This window comes from Crocodylus siamensis, chromosome 13 (genome assembly GCF_052110815.1).
Source record: "Crocodylus siamensis isolate JL-2025a chromosome 13, ASM5211081v1, whole genome shotgun sequence".
NCBI lineage: Eukaryota > Metazoa > Chordata > Crocodylia > Crocodylidae > Crocodylus > Crocodylus siamensis.
The window spans coordinates 277,431-298,294 of record NC_143407.1 but is presented as its reverse complement, the minus strand read 5'-3'; the positions used below and the strand labels follow the sequence as shown (position 1 = coordinate 298,294).

At 42.3% G+C, this 20,864-nt stretch overlaps 1 protein-coding gene across 5 annotated transcripts; it reads left to right on the top strand.

Annotated features, from left to right (window-relative positions):
* The first annotated feature begins 170 nt into the window (after window positions 1-170).
* LOC149853606 (bile acid receptor-like) lies at window positions 171-20,751 on the top strand. Of its 5 annotated transcripts, XM_090025416.1 has the most exons (12): window positions 171-8,273; window positions 8,393-8,573; window positions 13,593-13,719; window positions 14,315-14,677; window positions 16,854-16,994; window positions 17,329-17,459; window positions 17,554-17,658; window positions 17,839-17,938; window positions 18,636-18,764; window positions 19,180-19,299; window positions 19,664-19,777; window positions 20,351-20,751. In XM_090025416.1, the coding sequence occupies exons 3-12, from the start codon at window positions 13,629-13,631 to the stop codon at window positions 20,587-20,589; spliced, it is 1,533 nt and encodes a 510-aa protein (XP_089881542.1). In that variant the 5' UTR covers window positions 171-8,273; window positions 8,393-8,573; window positions 13,593-13,628; the 3' UTR covers window positions 20,590-20,751. The 5 variants fall into 5 exon arrangements, with proteins under 5 accessions (XP_089881542.1, XP_089881543.1, XP_089881545.1 ...); XM_090025417.1 differs by lacking the exon at window positions 8,393-8,573 and having other exon boundaries at window positions 171-8,269; XM_090025419.1 differs by lacking the exon at window positions 8,393-8,573.
* The last annotated feature ends 113 nt before the right edge of the window (window positions 20,752-20,864 follow it).

Below are 20,864 nucleotides of genomic sequence, written 5' to 3'. Positions count from 1 at the left end.
TGCTCTGTTTCGTCTTGAGCGAGGAGATGCGCGCAGGCAAGTTCCCAGGTGCTGCCGTCTGGCAGCGGGTGCGGTGGCCGCAGGGAGCAAGGAGGCGTGGGGGACTGAGCCCCACCTAGCGCTTGTATTTCCTGTTGCAGACCTCGAGCTCTGCTGTGCATCCTTCTCAACCTGGCGTACCCGCTGGTGTCAGGTTAGGCCCCTACGGCTTTCCCACGTCAGTTCGTCCTGGCCCACAGCACCTGCTGCTGTTCCCATCCTGACCCAGTCCAGTCTCTTCTGCACGAGCGTGGGAGCTCCTCTCTCAACACCCCTCATCACTCGTCTGCAGAGTAAGTTGAAGGGCAGAGGTGTCATGGGCGCACAGATCGACGCCCTCGCTGCGCTCAAACATGCAGTATCTTGAGGCTTAGGGAAGCTGAGTCCCACCGTCTACAGCTGCTGGAGCTGTGTCCTATATACAGCAGATAGAATTATAGGAGCCAAAAAGGGTGTCAGTGCCAAGGTCTCCACGCGTGACTCAGCTAAGGAGTAGGTCCAGCTGCACAGCCAGAAGCCCATCAGTAGGGCCACCGTATTGCAGCAGGGGCATACCCCGAGTGTCACACACTACCGGTTTGACTTGCCCCATCACTTGCAGCACTGGCTTCAGGCCCGTCATTCTTCTGATGCTTGTCAGCCCTGGAGAAGGAGCTAGCCGAGGGAGGGCAGGGGAGCGCATCCCTGGCTTATGGTTTTTTTGGGAAGTAATGACTCAATCCAGAGGTTTCTGACAGGCTGACACTCAGCAGCAGAAGCAGCCAGCATCTCCTGCGGGCCAGTTGGTGTTTTCTCATGTGCAAGGCTTGCTCTTTCCCCAGCAGACTTTTTAAAAAACATGAATTTGTTAAATTACCCAGCCCCCCCAAATGATAGGGCAAGCTGGTGTGGCACCACGTCAGGGAACTGCATCCCAGACCCTTGATTTGGGGATGGGGGATGTTTGAATGGAGGCTCTAACTCCACAAATGCTTTACAAATGGCAGTAGCAGAGCTTAAGCCAAGTGATGAGCAATTTCTGTGCTGTGGTGTCTTCTTTCTAATTCCTTTGGCCTCTTATCACATCAACCTTGTATAAACTGAAGTGAATGTATAAAGTTGGCCTCTCAAATTTTTCAGTGTTTAACTTCAATTCGATTAAACACTTATGTATGTGTACAAAGTGAAAAATGAGGTTACGAGAGGTTAATGCTTTAATGCTTTTAATAACTCCTAACTACATGGCTGTAGTTTGTCAAATGCAACATGGATTTGTTTTAGCAAGAACAGCACATGCCAGATAGGAACAAATTGCTATTTCCAAAAAGAGCAAGCTGTGACAGAGCAAAATGCTTCCAGGCTGTCTTGGAAAACTTTTAAAGGAGTGATTCTGTAATGAAAAGTAGTGCAGTGTTTTTAAGTTAAACTGCAATTAAACTATAAATATCTAGTAGGCAATACTTCAGTAGCCGCAGCTTTATTACTAAGTTCTGGATGACTCGCTGCCAAAATGTCAGTAACCTACACGTGAAGAGCCAGTCATGTTGCAGTTTCATTGGTGTTATTCTTTACATAACCACTGCCAATTAACACGATCATTAGCACTCCCCACCTCTTGCCACTACAAGCTATAACACTGCTATGCACTAAAGACAGAAATGCTATGGTGAAGATGACACCATGAGGAGATACTGTGGGAGGAAATGGATTTTCAAGGCACTAAGAAATGCAGACCCATTGTTTATCTTCATTATCCAGTTCTGACAAATCTGGAAGAATTGCCATTGGCACCACATAGTTTATGAGTCTAGTGTTGTTTTTACAATTAAAACAAATTTCTGTAAGATGGAATCCAGGCTGAAGGAAAAGAAAAAAATTATCATGGATAAATGGATCAAATATACACCCAGCTATTTTAGTCTCCCAGCACCTATGCTCCATTCTTGATAACATGCTGACATACATTCCACAATAATTGTTTTGCAGTGCCTAACACAGGGTGTCAAAATACTCTGCCCTGTGAAGGCAGGTCTGGAGCCTGGAATCTCTTTTTTTAAGTCACAGTAACAGTTTGATGTTGTAAGGAGTTTGGCCCCGGAAATCTTACATTCTGAATGCATTTACAATCACCGTCAATTGAAACGTTGTGGCGAATATCTGTGATCAAGCACCAGTTAAGTCCTCTTGTTTTAATATTGCATGTGTGTACGCATGGACCGCGTGCTGCAGTGTTTCGGGGACAAATCTTGGGTTCTGTGCTGAAGTCAGTTATGTGAGCCTGGTTCAGTGGCAGGGAGGAGGAGGGAATAATCGTTCCCTACTACAGCATATCTAGCCACTGAGTGCAGCCTTAACCCTGAGGCTCTTGTGCCCGTCTCACCACTTGGTATAGAAGAGAGGTTTGACCAGTGGATCGTCGTGGAACCGCATGCCCTAGTGCTCTCGGTTTGTTCTTTCAGGATGACTCAAAATGGGGTGTGGAGTATGGAAACCTCGACCGAACTTCCTGGTATCCTACTCTAGCCGTGCACAATGCAGCCACATCGGTTTTGTTGCCTACCCAGCTGATCAAGTTTCTAAGTAGCCACACCTTTATAGATGGAATGATGCCATTTCTAAGGCAGACTGCATCCTAGGCCTGGGCTTTCAAGGGGGCCGACAGCAGTTAGGCTCGCAAATCTCATTGAAATTCAGCAAGACTTGGATGCCTAACTCTCTTAGGCATCTATGAAATTTCCAGTCCTAAATCCTGACAGCAAAGTGATATAATAGGAAAACTAAGTACAGCTTTCCATGACAGCAAGAAAACAACAGGTAGTGTTAGGGATAAATAGTTTAAGACCATCTTTGTTACAGGACCGAGGTATTTTCCCACCACTACTCCAGGAAAGCATTTGAGAACTTAATGAGAATTTATATCTCCCACTGGCTTATTTCTCTATTAATTTTACAAGGAGGATTTCTCATGTCTTTGACATAAAACAGAAGAGTCTTTGTATTATCTAACACTAAACCAACTGAAATAAGCTTTGGAGAAAAATGAATACACTCTGATGCTAAACAGGAGCCGTTCACTGCATCTCATAGTTCTTTCTTCCTGGGTCATAGGTGGGTAACAACATTTATGAAATCTGCATACATCCCAGCTGAAAGGTGCTGCCTGATGACATTTCTGCGGCTGAGGATCAATCTGTAATTTTTATCCTTAGGCTGCAACACAGGATTTTGTTTGCTGAAGAGCATTACTTTTTGATTTAACGATACATAAAGCTATATTCAGGGAAGGCTAACACTGCACAAGTAAGAGCTGGCTAGTCAAGAAAATAATATGCAAAACTTGTTGTTTTGAGCTGCAGAAGTGAGTACCGACCCACAGTCTGCCAGAGGAGAGTATGGAATGAACTCCTACTGCAAACAAAATCTATACCTTCACCCCAGACCTCAAAGGTCTGGATTATGATTCATCAAAAAAGAGAGCCTCACTGTGGTAGGTGCTTTACAGATGCGCAGTACAAGACAAGCCTGGCTCAAGATTGCACAAGTGTAACCAACGGAAGGAGAATCGGATTATAGGAAGAAAGAATGGGGTAACAGGAACATGAGTGTATTCCTCAAAGATTCGCTTAGTGTGCCAAACTGTATTAAATCTATTAATAAGAAACGATAATAGAGAATGAAGATTCCCCTTGACCATCTCTCCCCCTTCGATAGAGACAGTAGGGTTTCGTTTTCTCCTCTTTGTCTTCTCTGTAGTCGCTATTTTTATAGGGGGAAGTGACACTGTGACATTTTGACATGAGCCGTTATCATCTACCCTACACGCCCTAGGGCCTGAGTACATAACTGGTGCAGAACTGGGCCCCTAGTCACCACCAGTGATTATACTGCAATCACCAAAATGCCATGAGGTGAGATCTTTTATTTCTTTAGGGATCAGAACCGTTCTGCTATCTGGCTGGACAAGCCATAAGAAAGAAATCCTAGTCTAGGGCCAGACAATGTTTCTCCTTTTGTTCACAGTACCATTTACATGGGAGAGCCTTAAGATGAAAGGCAGTTTCTACTGAAGCACGTGCTATTCCTGTAAAACAAGGTAGAACGCTACAGAACAAATCTTAGATGAAGACAGTATTTAACTTGTTTCTCAAGTTTGCTCTGAAGAGTTGTGCTTCTTGTCATGGCACACAGACAAACAGCTTTCCTATCACAAAATAATTAAGTGTCTCAACATGTTTTTTTATCCCACATGTAACAAAAATTATAGCAGTGAAACTAGCAATAAGTTTCCCAAGGATTCCTAATTGTTTTGCTTTTATCATTAAATGATTTAGAGTAAAAGCCAAAGTATTGTGCATTAAAAAGGCAAATACTACTGTCCAGACATTGTTGCTCCTGTGTAACAGATCTCAGATGGCCTCTGAGGGAGCTAGCCAAAAGCAATAGATGATTCCATAATTCTGATTTTATTTTGCGTGAAAAACAACAAAATGACCACAGTGACTCATACGCAGAGTCCTAGTAGCTTTAAAATGGCTGTTACTTACTTGAGATTGTGCCCTTTGTTTAAATTGTGTTTGACAAGTACTTTATAAATGATCAGGAGAGGTGGTTTATGTTTCATTAATGAGGCTGATAGTGGTTAATTACTGAAGCTGCATAAACAATCCAATACCAGATCAAGCAGGAAGGGTCACTTACACAGAAAAGTTCCAGCTGGACCAGATATGATTTCCTTTAACTATGTGACTACCAAACCATTTACAGGCAAGATCTGCTAGGAGACACACGCCATAGGAACTGCGGTTCTGACGGCAGCTTGACTTCAAACGTGATTCAGAAACAGCAATAGCACGTAGCAGTTGTCTACAGTGCTTCAACTTGAGACCCTTGTGACATTTCTTAGACCTCGGCACAGGACACGCCCTCACACCAGAGGCTGTCCTGCTGAGGGGCCCATTCCGATCTAAAGGTGCCAAAAGAATATGATGGGACAAAGAGAAGAGGGGCTTGCAGGCCAGACCGGGGTCATGGTCACTGCTGATTGTCCCTGCTTGAGAATATTTGCCGTGCACAGCCTGTTTGGTATTACCAGATTCTGGCTCCTGATAGACACAACCTATTCTGTTAATCTTTGCCATCGGAATGGATGACTGAGTGAACCACTGCAAACCAGCCAAAATCAAGCAAAGCGTGTTTACGGTATCTGGTGATTTCCTTTGCCACCTAAAATGACCTCAAAGCAGGCTGCAAATCAAAAATGGTTATCACTGTTTTTCAGAGACAAGATATGCCTTATTGCTGAAAAATGTCTATGTCAGTTTCAACTGATTATATGATGTAAATAAGTATTGTAATTTGTTTACTGAATTGCTGTGCTGGGACTAACACGCTCAAGACTGGCTATTTCTTGTAAATAATCAGTAAAAAAAATGTCATAGCGAAAGCAATAGCGACTATCTTAGCGTAAAAATAAGCGCATAGTGATGGCTCCAAGCATTGTTACCGAATACCACTTTGAAAGTGACTTAAGTCCAGAAGTTTTAAAGATATTTATCTATTACTCAGCTGGGTGCTGCAAGGCATACATGCTGGCCACGTCCCATTTCCCAAAAGGCACTTGGGACCCTAAGTTCCACTGAAAGTCACTGGGACTTAGGCTAAGTGATTTTTGTAACTAGGATTTACTTATCTAAATCAGTTAGACTTTCAGTGCAAAAGTATCTCTAAAATCTGAAGTTCAGATACATAAAGTCCCAGTGAAAGTTAAAAAGGATTTAGGCAGACATGGTTCTTTGGTTGAATCTGAGTTCTTTTATTAGACCAACTTAAATAGTTGGAAAAAAATTGCCTGACTGCCTATCTTGTATGCATACCAGCCCAGCCTCTGACATTTTATTCCATCCACCAACTGCAGAAACTTCCGCCACCAGATGAAGGGTTTTTAAACGCGAAAGCTTGCTTAATTTTTTTTTCCAACTATTTAAGTTGGTCTAATAAAAGATATCAGATTCACCCGAAGAACCGTGTCCGCCTATGCCCTTAGACCAACACGGCTACAACCTGTACCCCTGTAAAAAGCGCTCAAGTAACCGAAGCCTTTTTGAGAATTTAATCGTTTATTTTTCAATAAGCAAACATTAACTGTCAAAAGTCACTTAGAAGTACATATAAAGATAGCAAGTCACCCAAAATAGAAATTATTCCTGTGAAAAACATCTAGTCTTAACTATTTTAAACTGTAACCTACTGCTGCTCGCTTAATACAGCAGACATGGTCTCTATCCATCTATATTTATAGGTATGTTTATATTCATATTTCTGCATTAAACAATCTGTTCGTGTACAACTTTTGTTTTCAGCACTATGAGAATTACAGAAAATTTTACAGCCTGGTATGTTAATAAATGCAATTGTGACCTGTATCTCATGCTTGCCTTTAAAATGTTAAGTGATATAGATCTGACTTGTTTCTCTCACTGTATTTAGCCCTATAGCAAAGTTTGCACGCTTAAGGCCTTTTGCATGTAGAAGGAACCCACATGCTTGAGACCAGCGTACACATAAAGTGTCTGAAAGGAAGATGTCCTGTGGTTCAGAGATTTGAAAACTGCATACATTTCTGGAAGTCCAGATTCAACCCTACAACTATGAAAGGCTCTAGACTCCTCAGAGTGTAAGAAGAAAAGAGCCTGCTACCAAAGCAGCGATGTGCCTATGGAACGACCCAACACTGAGCTCCTTTCCTACAGATCTTTTGCGATTCCCAGGGGGGAGCCATAGGGTTGCTAAAAGGAAGGCGCTAACTAGCTAATGCTGTGGTAATGTCGGAAACTGCTGAACTGCTCTTGTAAGTAAGGAATGTGACCTCAGTCTGGATCTAAAACATCTGGTGCCTCCCCAGCATCATGCTAGTCATGATGGCCTGCCCCAGAGGTCTGACACTGTATCTTAGAAAGTTCCCAAAGCCCATGTTTAGACTGGTTAAATCAGTGGTTTTCAACCTGGGGTCCATGGACCCCTGAGATTCTGCAGCCTATAAAGATGACAATGATCAATCAAAACTATGTGAATACCTACACTTATAATTCAAAGTGGTCTGCACCTCCATTCAAAAGTTTTTAAGGGTCCACAAATGAAAAAAGGTAGAAAACCGCTGGGTTAAATCGTACGGACATTTTTCAAAATGAGGAGCTTCTGTGTTCTTTCACAAAGAAAAGCTACTAGCAAGTAGTACCTAAATGGCAATTCTGTTAGACAGCTTCTGTACAATGGAATATATTACAGGACAATAAAGTGCAGATCCATACTACACAAGCGGGCATAAAACAAAGCAGCAAAATTTATTCCAGCTAGATTTCATGCAAAAGTAGTAGAAATTGTTTTGTGGATCCTTAAGAGAGCCAAGGACTAAGTACTACAGCACTTTCTTCATTGGGTAAAAAACCTCAAACCCCAAAACCACTTCTAGATACCACAATAGAGAGATTCCCCCAAACTCCCCTGGAATCCACCCGAAAGGGATGCAGGGATCCTGAGCCAACATTCAAGCAGTTGGATTCAGGGTACATGTAACTTATCAAATAAGCATGACAGTTGCTGATAAACAGCGAGGTTCTAGATTTAGCTGATCTGTATGGTGCAGATGACAGCATAATACATTGAAAAAATCTACAAAAATTAAAAGCTTTAACATGCCGACCTCAAATCAAGCTCCCAAATTTAGATTATGCCACAAATATATATGGTAAAATAATATTACTGCAGTTATAGTAGTAGTAAAATAATATTCGTAACACTAGTAAAATAATACTAGTACCATGTACTAGTATTAAGTAGTACTAAGTAATATGTTAATATATTTATTAACATGCAGAGAGATCAGTGTTAACCAAAGTAAGAGAAGGTCAAATTCTATCAAGAAAACAAAGTATTTAGCAAGTTGACTAGGAGAACTCTGGGAAAGTGTGACGTGAGGATCCTAGTGGCCTCTGTCCCTGATGATCCAGTTATTATTTGATTTATGTGGACTTGCAGCTGCCCTTGTTTTGACCCTAGCAAGGGCTGTGTGGGAAGTTTGTGTCTCTGATAGAGCTGAAGCTCTGCTCTGCAGAGTGTCTGGAGCCTAAGTGTATGCAAAGAAACTGATAAATAGGGAAAAGGCCCCGTTTCCTCCAGTTGAAAATCAGAGTTGAAGTAACTGTTGCATCTTAGATTCCCTCCAGGAAGAGAAGGCGTTCTCTCTGGGGCAACTGTACGTAAGTATTTAATTCACTTTTCTAATAGCCGAGGAATTGCGTAGTATCAGTCTACCCACAAATTAATTGTGCTTTGATGATATGTACTATTGAAAAAACTTTTGTCATTTGATTTTTAGGATGTTGTCTTGGTTACAAAAGAAAGAAAGATTACAGTTTTTAAAGCAGGTGATCTTCACTGCCAGTAGTTTTGTTTCAAGGGTATTATGCCAATGTAGACTGCTTGGTGATATACAGTATGCTGGTTACTGAAGAGGATTGCCTTTTTCTTTCCTAAAGATGAGGAAATGCACAATGGAAGTAAGTGTTGATTGAATAGGTCTGTCTGTTCAAGTCATGTAATTATTATGCTATAAAAGAGTTCAGGCCCTGAGGATTTTGTGTTACAAGTAAATCTGTGTTAGGTTTAATTGTTAAAAATGTATTTGTTAACTATAAAAGACAAACTTTTCTTTAAGTGGCAGGGGCTATTTCAATGTCACACCTCCACAGCACATGAGACAAAAAGTAACAGTGAAACACCTGGTCTTCCCTTACTTGACAAAGTATATACATTATTCCATTGAAATAATTAGACATACAACAGTTTGTCAAAGGTAAAAACAGAGGTTACAAAATATTTACTTACAAAACTATCCATTATTGAAATAATCCAGTCTCTGTTATGGAAATCCCCCAAAAGTGATCAGATGGACGCGTCAAAAGACCAAATATGTTTTAGTGAGTAACACAGATTTCCTCAGATCTCATCTTAATTTGGGATTCGTAGCAGATTAAGAGAACAAGAGAAAACACCAGGGCTCAGATTTATTAGTACATTTGACTCATTCTGATATTGCTGAAGTTGTTTTCTGATTCTATAAGCTTTGCCAAATAGAAATGTTTCTAGTTTAAATGCAGATGTGTGTAATGGAGTGTAGCCAGATATATCACCTGGCAATAGTATCCAGTGCTAGTGGCCAGTAAACACCTAGCCAAATGCCTATTTTAATTTTCATAACCTTCTTCTTTCTGGAAAAAAATAAAGCTGCTTAGCAGCAATGGCTGTTCATTCATGCTTTTTCCCAGGCTATGGGGTGCACTAGATAAATGTAAAAGACCTTCAGCTCAAGTTCCTGAAATTCTCTTGGAACAAGAAATTTCCCTTATGACACAACTGTCAAAATATTTACAATAGATGTTAATGTACTGTTGAATCAGAGATTTTGAAGAGCTCCCTAGAGCATCTTCTTGAAGAATGATGTTACATATTGTAATAGTCATCATAATAACATTACAAAAAACAACATCACATCTTCTGCCATCAATAGCATGTAATCAGATCCAGTGTCTTTTAGTCTGTCTATGTGACTTCTGCTCAGTCAATCAATTGACAGTCTTTGGTCACAATTTCCTATTTTACTTTTATGTATTAGGTGACCATTTAAAATGCTACTTATTACTAAGATCTGACTCTTGCTAAACGTTTGCGTGACTTGTCAGATTTGAATGGGTAGGTAGCCTATTGCATTAATAGACATCCCTGTTTAGGTCTGATATCATTTCTAAGAAAGACTACTGCACAAATAATTAAAGAGTACTATGAGTAAGATTTGCAGAAATGCCTATGTGATTTAGAAACCTTAGTTTCCCCAAAAGTCAAATGAGTTTGGATGGCTTTTGTCACTTAATTGCTTCTGAAAAATGTACCCTAAAGTTTTATGAAAAGGGTGGTATATTTTTTCATTTGTTTTCTAACTATGAAAAGAGACACCCCGCATTCTAACATTAGCCGGAATGTCACGTAAGAGATAGTTAAAAATAGAGTGAGAGAGAGCACGCAAGCAAGGCCTAATTTTCCCGTTTTTTAGGCAAGTCTCAGATAAGCTCAATTTACCTCAGAAGACTAATGGGTTTTATCCCAAGTGTGGCACTGTGAAACAGGAAAAAGGGATGATAGTGGCTGCCTTGCTTTAAGGGCTGTATCATAGCATCCATTTTATTATTCGGTTTCAGTCGTCCACTTTTCATGAAGTTTCATTTTCTGCGCTAAACTTCTTCAGGCTTCATCTCTGTTCAGAGGTAACCTCTTTTAATGAAGCAAAATAAGTGTCTCGGCTATTTTTGAGTAAGAGCAGAGTAGAGGAAGGCAATTTTGCGATGGGCTCATCTAAGGTAAAACATTACCACTCTGCATGGACACAGCCATCATCCAGGAAACCTGCTTTTCCATGTTCTGGTGAATTCTGAGCGCTAAGTGACCGAATGATCTTTGAAAAATGCATGTCCTGCGTTTATGCTACGATGCACGTGAAGTTGTTAAATTCAGAGCGTGCAGCTAAAGCAGCTGTGCTACACATACAAACGATAGGGCCGATGATTATTAATATGTGAACCGAGAACAGGCGTCTAGAGATTCTGTTCGATCCCTGCAGTCCTTGGAAGTGGAGGAGACTAGGGATGGCTAGCACCCAGAAGATTTGCAGGCAAGGGCTCTGTTCAAAGCACTGTAAAAGCTCTGCCAGCTTCCCAAGCATGAGGGACAGAGCAATCGCAGGGAATCCAGACTATAGCATAAGTGCATTGTCAGTTTTGTAAATCCACTGATCCTCAAAGTCCTGAAGAGGAGGTTCCTTCTTCTGATTTTTTCCCCTATTTTTAAAATACGTATGGAAAAAAGCAATGCAGTTTCATGCCAGAATATGTTACCGGATCCCTAATCTCTCATATGCATTATGGCAATAGCGTCTTTATTTTCATAATCATACTATTTCTCAAATAAACGTGGTTTTTGATTTTAGTATCCATGTCGCTGTTCTGTTAACCAAGAATATACTGCAGTTTAAACTGACCCATTCTAGTTTGTGGATGTTGTGAACATTCAACATTTACTCGTCTAATGTGAAATACTATTACGGACACTGTTGCCGTACACTTGCGCACAAAAGAACAGAATGCAAATCTAATCTGGAATCTGACTCTTGCCATTTCTGACTCTGGAGTACTTTACTCTCAAACCTTAATGTTCTCCTAGTCTGTTTTTGAAGGAAACATACAGCATAATTTAACTTTTGCTACCCTGTAAAACCACATGACCAGGATAATTGGGCCAAATCTCAAAATCTGTTCTCAAATAACACTCATTCAAGTCAGTGGAAGCTTTGCCTGAACAAAGCTTGATTGAAGGCATCACAATGAATTAAACTGATGACACAATGCATGTGGAAATGTACTGCATTTACATTACAGATAGAATGGGTCAGTGTAATTTTATTTTACTTTGCAGTACATGTTCACGTAAAGCAACAACTACAAGTGTACTGGAATTAGAAATACACATTTCCATCAGTTTAAAAAAGTGCATATTTGCTGAAGAGAAAAATGTAGACTTTGTCCATGCCAAATTGATCCCAGTGATAAGGGCCTCATGATTCACGGAGTCACTTCTCTTTCAAGCAAATATTTACTAGCAGAGATAAGAACGGCAACATTCCAGTCTCTATACACGACTGGAACTGAAACCTTTCCTGTCCTTCCATATGCCTGTACTGGGAGAAGACATGCAAAGTATTTGTTAGCTGGGGATGGGTATGCCTCAACATACAGTTTCATTCTGGATTTCCTAGAACCATAAATTCATCTTCTGATGCTCACTAGGTAAACTGTATTCCATGTAGCATCCCATGCAGGTCTTTCAGGAGATCTTAAGAAACCAAGCTCCTGTTGGCTCTGCAGGCATCATTACAGATCCTACGACAGTTTGGGTGGGAGGAAATATTTGACCCAATGTTCCAGTGGCAAAATTTCCTGTTCCTAAACCATCGTACGACATGCTATATGCTCGATGGCTACCCTTTAACAGTGTTATATATCAACTGAGAGTTGTTTGGGGATCCATTAGAGTGAAAGGTCTGGCAAAAATCTAAAATACAAACACCATCTATTTCTCATGTTGTGTGGGTGTGTGAAGATATACAGCATCTTAGATACCTTTTTCTACAGTGCTTTCAACATTTCACGTGTCTCATTTATATCCTATATTCTGTATATACTTCATACCTAATAGAATTTTACTTTAAAGGGTTTCAGAGTTTATAATTGTTTACACCTTCCTTCTATATACCTACAGGTTAGGGAACTCCCCTCTTGTCAGCACGGAGGCGGAAAGGGATCTGGGGGTCACCACTGACGCCAAAATGAACACGGGCCGGCAGCGCGGGGACGCGGTCAGGAAGCCCAACCGCACCTTGTCATGCATCCACAGATGCATCTCGAGCAGGTCCAAGGAGGTGATCCTCCCCCTCTATGCGGCACTGGTCAGGCCGTATGATCAGGGGACAACAGGGCAGGCCCTACGAGGAGAGGCTACGGGACCTGAACCTGTTCAGCCTCCACAAGAGAAGGCTGAGGGGGGATCTTGTGGCCTGTTATAAACTAGTCAGGGGGGACCAGCAGGCACTGGGGGAGTCCCTGTTCCCCCGAGCACCGCCAGGAGTGACCAGGAATAACGGTCACAAGCTGGCAGAGGGTAGGTTTAGGCTAGATATCAGGAGGCGCTACTTCACGGTCAGGGCGGCTAGGGCCTGGTACCAACTTCCAAGAGAAGTGGTGCAGGCTCCTACCTTGGAGGTCTTTAAGAGGAGGTTAGATGTACACCTTGCTGGGGTCGTTTGACCCCAGTATTCTTTCCTGCCATGGCAGGGGGTCGGACTAGCTGATCTGCTCAGGTCCCTTCCGACCCTAGAAACTATGAAACTATATTTACTCCTCTTGTGAAGCTAGGCATTTTTACTGATATGGGTTGGACTGTTTAGCCAGCAGGCAGCCCTTGCACTGAAGCACCCTCATGCCCCAGCCAGCCAGCTCACTGCCTGCACGTGCACTGCTGCACATGAAAAAACTCCTTAGCAGGGTAGTAGTTGTATGTACGAGTCCTACCTTGCTGTACAGTTTATTAGTTTCATGTGCCCAAATAGCCAACTGTGCAGTAAATTAGTCAACTGCTCAGTAAATGTTTCATGTTGACTTGCCCACAGGGTACTATGGAACAGCTATTGCACCTTAAATCTACATCCTAGCTTATTTTGCAATAACTTCCCAGTGTAGAAAAGCCTTTACAGGTGAGGGGTAACCATCTATTCTTGACTTGCAGAGCTCTGCTGCCTATGATCAATGGACTTTCTATCCATCTTCATGTCTCTTACTATCTGATCATGGCCTGACAGTTTGGATACTTCTCTCTTTTCAGAGCTGTATGGCTAATCTCCCACACCAGTTGTTTCTGAAGTGACACTTCTCTGCCTTATTACAGCCTAAGTCTTGAAATTTCCATTTCTTCAGGTTTCCTCCTCAAAGGTACATCCTATACCAAAGTGAATGAAACTGTGGGAGGTGGAGCAGAATATGGCAAATACCTTTGTCACTGTACCTGATGGATATTGTCTTGCTGAACCCATTCAGTATTATGGTGAGCAAAGCAAAACGCAAGTATTAAGAAAGCAAAATGAGTGTCTGCAGCAGTCATGGGTTGGTTGGTTTGTTGTTTGATTTATCATTAAAAAGCTGTGCACACTTCCACATTAACTATCCAGTCCATGCTGTGAGAAATGTTCATAGTATATTACTTTTTATCCGTGCATTGACTGGAACTTATTTAGGAGTAAATATTCTGCTAGACAGAAGCCCAGCCTCTTTACTGGAGCACAATCTGAATCCACAAACATTAATAGCAGGTGCAAGTCAGAGTATACCGCACTCTAAATACACGATTTATGTCTGCAATTCAACTAACTGTGCAAAACAAATCATTGCTTCGTAAGATTCCAGTAGCATCATCAATGTGACATTGATCAAGCATATATGAAAACAGCCCCTACCTACTTCCCAAACTTTACTAAGAAAAATGACAAGCACCAATTTAAGGGGAAAAGCGTGACATTTTGAAAATGTATTTCTTAGTATCTGTGCCTTAATAGTTACAGATTATAAAAAGATATTAAAATCTGCAATAGTCACAAACCCTTCCTTTGGTTTTAGTTTCATTCTTGACTTTCATTGTCTAGATGTTTTGCCAGAGCACATCAATTATCAGCTGCAAGATACAGACTTTCAGCCTGCTCCTTACTGCCAGTATTCACCGGTACAGTTTCCTCCAGTGTTACCGTCACAGCCGTCTCAGCCCCAATACAGCATGTATAGCCTGGACTCTCAGTACGGTGACGGGCAGTACATAATAAGTAATTGTGAATTAAACAAACCTCCCTGCATGATTGCTCATACTGATGAGGATGGATATCACGGACTAAAACGACCAAGAATAAGTCACTCCTCCTTGCGTGTGAAGGGACAGGAAGAGTTCTGTGTTGTGTGTGGAGACAAGGCCTCTGGATACCACTATAATGCACTCACTTGTGAAGGCTGTAAAGGTAAGGGAGAAATAGTTTCCTGTGACTTGAACAAATGGTGCCCTGTTACTCATTGCAACTGTACTAACATTCCATGTGTGCAATTGTAAATTGTCATATTTCTCATAATTGTTATTCACCTTCCCGAGATTCTCTCTAGCTGAGGAGTGGCCTAATTTGTGAGGGGGCCTCTCATAAATCTACCTGCTGACTGCAGCCAACTCAACCTTCTTGTCCCTACCTTTAAAACCTGCATGAATCTACCCTTCCTGCTTATCTGCCCTTGTCTCTTTACACTTGGGTCCACCCCTTTTCTTTCATCAATGCTGCCACCCTGTTCCATCGATCTGTCACAAAGACATCTGTGCCCCTTTTTCTTCCTTCCCCTATGCAGACGGCAGCCTTCATGAGCGTATGTGCAATGCTACTAACCTTGTCACATTCAGATGCCTCCGAGATACCCACTTCTGCTGTGAGAACTATGAGAAACTGGTTGACTACTGCTAGGCTGTGCACATTGAGATATTCTGTCATACCGCATACACAAAAAACAACATTATTCATAGGATCAGAAGGGTCTTTTAGAATTGTGTTCAGTCCCTGATACTGTAAGCGCATCGTAAAATCCTGGCATACAAACGTACTAGATTGCTCTAACGGTTAGGAACCTTCTTCTAATTCCCAGCCTAAGTTTATTTATGGCCAGCTTATACCTATTTGGTCGTGTGCCAATATTATCCTTTAGCTTAAATCAGGGGAATCAAACTCATCCGGAGCCACAGGCCAGATTGAGACCGCAGGGTTCCTCAGGGGCCGGATCCGTCTCAAGGCATGGGGGCAGCTGCTGTTGCTACTGTGGCAGAGGCAAAGGCAGTGGGGTGTGGTGGCAGTGACAACATCAGATGTGGTGACGGCTCTGGAGGCAGGGGTTTGCCAGCAGCTGGAGTGTGCTGGAGGGTGCTGCACTAGCTAGCCAAGCCCATCCTCGCCAGCAAAGGCCAGCAGGACCAAAGGGCCCTGAATTGTGGCAGACTGGTGCCCGCCCAGGCTACTGGTGGGTTGGACAGATGTCTCTATGGGCCATATCCAGCCCACAGGCCATACATTTGACACCCCTGGTGTAACTAGTTCTTTTCCTCCCTTGTGTTTACCCTACTAAAGGGTTGATAAACAGCAACCGTATTCCCCTCTCAACCCTTTATTTTTCCAGGCCAAATAGGCCCAGTGGCTTTAATCTGTTTTTGCCAGAATTGCTCTGCTTTTCTCCATTTAGATTTCATAGATTTCGTAGACATTCAGGCTGGAAGGCACCCCGAAGGATCATCCGGTCCAGGCCCCTTCCCCAGGGCAGGAAGTCAGCAGGGATCATAAGATCCCAGCAAGATATGCATCCAAACGTGTCTTGAAGCTCTATCCTAGTAGCTCTTCTCTGCACTTGTTCCAATTTCACAATATCTGTCTTAAAAATGTCTGGAATTGTACCCAGATTAGGTCTGGTCAGAGCCTTCTCTATTTCTGTTTCTCTACTGGAAATACCTTTGTTGATGCATCCTAGCAATGCTGCAGGAGATAACTAGAACCCAGGCCACTTTATCCATTTCCTAACTTTTCCCCTTTGTCTGTCTGCTTGATTTGCAGTTTGGGCACTCTTCTGTACTTGGGAACTGCTCAGCAATCTGTGGGAGCTACCGGATACATAATAGATGATGATGTTTGCCCCAGACAGTTGAAATGCAGCTCTGGCAACGGCCACAGCCATCACCAAAGAGTGAGGTGTGGCACTCGCTTTCCCCAGCTGCAAGCATCCCCCTTGCCAGGCCTGTATTTTGGCTTGTTTTAGTGAATGCAGTGTGCAAGATTCATTTTTATGGCTTGATCTCCTACGCTGAATATGCCACAAGTGGTCACTTGTGAGTTTCTGGATTGGATTGCTTGCCAATTTTAATAGGCCCTCTCTTTACTGCTAAGCATGGATTTAAGGGAGTTACCGTGGTCAAACACTAGTTAACATTAGTCATAAAGCAGCCCCAAAAATCATAATGATGCTAAGACCGTCATAAAAAGTTGCCACGTAAAAAACCCAACATAATACCCTCACTTCAGAAACATCATAGAGCAACTCTTTAAATAAGTAACCGTGGAATGAAGAATGGTTTCCCAGGTTCTTTCCCATAATCCCAAATACCATTGTTCTTAGGATTCTTTCGACGTAGTATCACCAAGAATGCAGTGTATAGATGTAAAAACGGTGGCCACTGTGAAATGGACATGTACATGCGACGGAAGTGCCAGGAGTGTCGCCTGAAGAAGTGTAAGGCTGTGGGAATGCTGGCAGAATGTAAGTGCTCTGCTGCTGTTTGTCACTGCAGTCAATTCTCTGGCAATTTTTTTTCATCTTTAGTACTAAGTGAAAGGGGCTGGGGATCGGGCCCTGGGGCCCAGCGTGCCCGATCTGTTGCTTAACTCTTCTGCACATTCAGGCTTTTGATGGAAATCAACTGACAAAATACAGCATCAGAGGCTAAACTTGGAACTTCTTGTCACGGGAGAACATTCGTAGGCAGGAAGCTGGTTTCCCCGTAGTCAGTAACTCCTGAGGTGTCAGGCTTATGTACTACATCTCATAACACAAGGGGCTGTTTAGACTTAAGTATTTTCATACTGTTTCACAGGTTTGCTAACTGAAGTCCAGTGCAAGTCAAAGCGACTCAGAAAAAACTGCAAACAGAAAAGCAGTTTCCTTTGTAATGTCAAGGTAGAAGATGAGGGAGTGAACAACAAACATGTATCGTCCACAACAAAAGTAGGAGATTTTTCACACTGAAGGCTTATGGTTTCATTTTTACCATAATTTCGGTCTTAACGGCATTGTCATTACCTGTGATTTTTCTTAATAGGTCCAAGAAAGGATGGAACTTACTCCAGGGGAACATCAGATTATTGATCACATTGTTGCGGCCCATCAAAAATACACAATTCCCTTGGAGGAAGCCAAAAAGTTTGTACGTACTTAGAATAGAAAGGCTACAATATTGCAATGTTCACTGTTAGTATCCTAAATTAGTATCCTAAATGTGCAACCTAAATTTTTAAATGTGCATGTTTTAGCAGTTTCTTTTGGTAACAATCCAGAAACATCATCCAGCGTGAGTCCGTAGTCTTGTCTGGTTTCTTTCATTCAGCTACAGGAAACTGCAAACCCTGAAGAGAGTTTTTTGCGGCTCTCAGAGACTGCAGTGGTTCACGTGCAAGTACTGGTGGATTTTACAAAGAGACTTCCAGGTAAGTTGCTTCCTTTGCAGAATGCCATAACATATAACAAGCTGTTCAGAACTACCGTAGACTTTAGCGTTAATCTAAGAGGAACACATTTATTCTGTATGCGTATACTCAGACAAAATACGAAAGCTTCAGAAGAACTGGCATTCAATTGTATTCTACCTGCAAATCTGAGTGATTAGGAATGCCGTGTATTTACCAGCTTTGAAAAACTAAGAAGCCGTTCTCTACTCTGTCTTTCAAACAAGCCAGGTCAACTTGAGATGTACTTCTTTTCTCTTTAATACGGACGGGTCACATCCATGATTATATTAAGCAGGACAACACATTTAAGGGATGTAAGACCTCAAATTGTGTGGTATAAACCACTACCAACTGGCAGGAATTAGGAAGAAATTTCCTTCCAGGCAAATTTTTTCAAACCTGTCTATATTGGGGCTTCCTGCACTTCCTTCTGGAAGGAGATGGACTACTGTTGTGGTCTGTTACATCTATTGCTATGTAAATATAAACTATGTAGAAAGCCCCAATCACTCCAATTTCTACTTTACTGTTTGGCGCACTTAATCTTGCCATCGTTGCAGTCAAGGCTACTGCTGACCCTTAAAGGCAGATACTAATAATTTTTGAACAGTTTACTTTTGTAGCCTGAAGCCAAAGTCATCCCAAGTTTTGAATCTTATTAACTATTTTCCTATAGGATTTGAAAGCTTAGCCAGCGATGACCAGATTGCACTACTAAAAGGTTCCACAGTTGAAGCAATGTTTCTGCGTTCAGCCCAGATATATAACCAGAGAGCTAATGAATGTCAGTCATCAGTGGGTGAAAGTAAGTTGTACTAATAAATTAGCTTTAACTAACACCTGCCTGACCACAGAAAAATAGAAGAGTGATTTGTATATTGCAAAGAACTCAAAAAGACCACAGCAGACCAGCGTGTTTCTAACACTGCAGATTCCTGTTTGAAGCCTCTGGTTTTAGCATGCCAATTGTGTTTGTACATCTAACAGTGCTAACACTGCGTTGCACCTTGCGGGCCCCTTGACAGGATCTCACACCACCCTGGTTGAGAGTGACTGGTTGACATGTTTGGGTGGATGCTTACCTGAATACATGACTCTCTGCACTGGATTTCCAAACAGCTAATCATTTTATACAATTACTCTGCAAAAAAACCCCATGCAAGCACATTTTAATTTAATTCAATTCAGCAGTGGACTTTTTCTCCCTTCCTTCCCCCAAGGTCACGTAAGAGTTTCTGATCATACTACATGTTGTCATGATCAAGACCTTGATAAAAGTACCGTTTATTCCCTGGAAATGTCTCACAGCGAAGAGAGTCCAACTTCCACCACTACCACAGGTAACTCAGCTCTTTGCACGAAAACCTTGGAAAACGGTTAGGTAGCTAAGCTGCTCGGACCATTCCCTTTAATGCTGACCAATATGCTCATTCTTTCCTCCTATTCACCAGTCTGTCTGGATCCACCGCTCTCTCTTTTCTTTGATTCACGTTCAAAGCTCACTGGGGTGGGAACATCCCAGGTGTATGCTGTTACACATTGTAATTATTATAATTCTTTAATAGACTTGCTGATTATTTCAAAATAGTTGAGGGATTTGAAAAACAACACGCAAGAGTTTTAAGAGAATCAATCAACAATAACAGAAAAAGTGTGCTTCTATATTGATTTCCACCCCCAAATTTCAATATTTTGTTTTCAAAGGAATCACGGAGGAATTTATCACGGCATTATTTTACTTCTACAGAAGCATGGGAGAACTTAATGTGACTGAGACAGAATATGCCCTGCTTGTTGCAACTACTGTGTTTTTTTCAGGTAACAGAGAGCTATAAAAGAAATGACTACATCGTGTGTGCTACCTAGAGGGTGCAGCTACACGTGCGCTTTAATGCGTAGTCCCGTATTTCACTTTGCATTAAAGCATCACGTCCAAACTGTGTGAATATGCTCATGCGCAATAAAAATAGACTGCTGCATATTAAGCGTCACTAAAAAACCATGTGCTTTCACTACTGCAGATTAGAGCAGCCTAACACAGATTTGTTTAGTACCTCACATTAGCAGTACTAAATTTAATGCACGGTAGCAGACGTGCATTAATGAACTTGTAGATGTGCCCAGAAAGGATCTATTTTTAACTGAACTGATCCTCGCAATGAAAATCTGCTCTTGCTACAGTTCCAGGAAGGAAAAGTATGCAACTACTATGCATTTTTGCTATACTTTTTAAAGAACAGCTCAAGGTGTATTTTTTGATGGTTTTGTTTCTCCTATCAGTATAATAACCTTCCGTGGATGTCAAATCCTGCCCTTAATAGCCTCATCAAAATCAGTGGGGCGTTTGCAGTCAGCCAGCACTGGTCCCCATCACATTCATGTGTGTTTCAGACCGTCCGCTCCTCAGGAACAAGCAACACGTGGAAAAGCTTCAAGAACCGCTGCTGGGCATTCTGTACAAGTACTCCAAGATCCACCACCCCGAGGACCCCCAGCACTTTGCCCGCCTCATCGGGAGGCTGACTGAACTCAGGACCCTCAACCACAACCATGCTGAGGTGCTGGTGACCTGGAGAGCGAAGGACCCCAGGCTGACCTCTCTGCTCTGCGAGATTTGGGATCTACACTGAGTCCCCCCTCCAGCAAGGGCCTCCTTGCCCTTAGTTGTGTCCCGGGCTACGCGCTTTGTGTAACCGCTGCCGACACGCGGCCATGCTCTCTGACGCCTGTAGTAGCCGCCATGAATGTGTACCGCACGGGGCTTCTCTGCTTTGGTTTGGAAATAAATATGGGAATGCTTTGGCTGTGCCACTACATGTGCCCAGAACACCACCACGTGCCCATGACAGCGCCACACGTGACCAGTGCAGCGTCACGTGCCCAGGCCAGCGGCACTCACGCCCAG